A 1,420-nucleotide genomic window follows, 5' to 3' on the forward strand; every position below is an offset into this window, starting at 1 on the left:
CCACTGTGGCAAAAAGAAGGTCTGGCTGGATCCCAATGAGATCAACCAGATCACCAATGCCAACTCTCCTCAGAAATACAGCGAACAGATCAAAGACAGGCTGATCTGGAAGACTGTGATAGTCCATCACGGGCATGATGCCAGAAAAACATCGTGGCTCGATGGAAGGGCAGGCATGTGGGCATAGAGAGGCAGAAAGGTACTGCCAACACTTGGGTGCCTGAGAAGGTGGCCTGGATGAGAAGAATGAGGATCCTGCCCCTCCTCCTCAGGAGATATCATGAATCTAAGAAGACAGACTGCCATATGTATCACAACCTGTACCTGAATATCAAAGGGAATGTGATCCAAAACAAGCAGATTCTCATGGAACACATCCACAAGCTCAAGGCAGACCAGGCCCACAAGGAGCTCCTGGCTGACCAGGCTGAGGCTCACTTGTCTAAGAGCAAGAAAGCACTGAAGCACCAGGATGAGGGGCTCCAGGCCCAGAAGGAAGAGATTATCCATATTCTGTCCAGGCAGGAAGGGCGAAGAAATAAAGCTGCCTGTGTCTGTATATAGTGTTTTGGCTGTGGCCTCGTGTGGATCAGCCATTAAAACACAACTACAGCAACAACAGAATAAAATAACATACTCCCTAAAGGACATAATCTTTTAGGAAACAACCACACAGAAAATATGAATATATTTCATAGAGGACTGAAGGTGGACTTTTTTGACTGCATATCAATTTCTACAGTAATTGTACCATTACTTTTAAGCACTTGAAGTTAGTTCAAGGTTTAAAAATTCCTTGATGGACTTTGGGCAGAGTGCAGGGAATCTTATGAAAGAAGGGGAAGATAGAAAGACTTGGAGGGGACTGGAGCTCCACAAGGTGAGGGACAGAACTAAAAAAAAAATCTGAGCCCGGGGGGTATTTTCTGACACTGATACTCCAACCAAGGACCATTCATGGAGATAACCTAGAGTTGCACAGATGTAGCCCATGGCAGCTTATGCTCCCAATAGTCACCATAGTAATGGGAACAGAGGCTGTCTCTGACATGAACTCAGTGGCTGTCTCTTTGAGCACCTCCTCCTGAGGGGGGAGCAGCCTTACCAGACTACAGAGGAGGACAATGCAGCCAGTCCTGATGAAACTTGATACGCTAGGGTCAGATGGAAGGGGAGAAGAACCTCCACTATCAGTGGACTTGGGAAGGGGCATGGGAGAAGAAATAGGAGGGAGGGCAGGATTGGGAGGTGATAAAGAGGGGGCTACAGCTGGGATACAAAGTAAATAAATTATAATAAATATAAATAAATAAATAAATAAATAAATAAATAATGAACTTCAAAAACTTTCTTGATAATGGAAGTGCACTGTTACCTCATGAACACTGCCCTCCTTGTCCACTTCACAAATGGAAATAAA

General features: G+C 45.0%; 1 protein-coding gene across 1 annotated transcript; it reads left to right on the plus strand.

Annotated features, from left to right (window-relative positions):
- Positions 1-4: 4 nt before the first annotated feature.
- LOC129665182 (60S ribosomal protein L19-like) lies at positions 5-564 on the plus strand (the record flags this gene model as incomplete). Its single annotated transcript, XM_055591741.1, is given in 2 exon segments — positions 5-122; positions 125-564. Coding segments are annotated over 2 exon segments (558 nt in total), but the record flags the coding sequence as incomplete, so codon positions are not given.
- Positions 565-1,420: the final 856 nt, after the last annotated feature.

Source organism: Psammomys obesus, unplaced genomic scaffold, assembly GCF_907164565.1.
Source record: "Psammomys obesus unplaced genomic scaffold, mPsaObe1.curated_primary_1811, whole genome shotgun sequence".
In the NCBI taxonomy this organism is placed as follows: domain Eukaryota; kingdom Metazoa; phylum Chordata; class Mammalia; order Rodentia; family Muridae; genus Psammomys; species Psammomys obesus.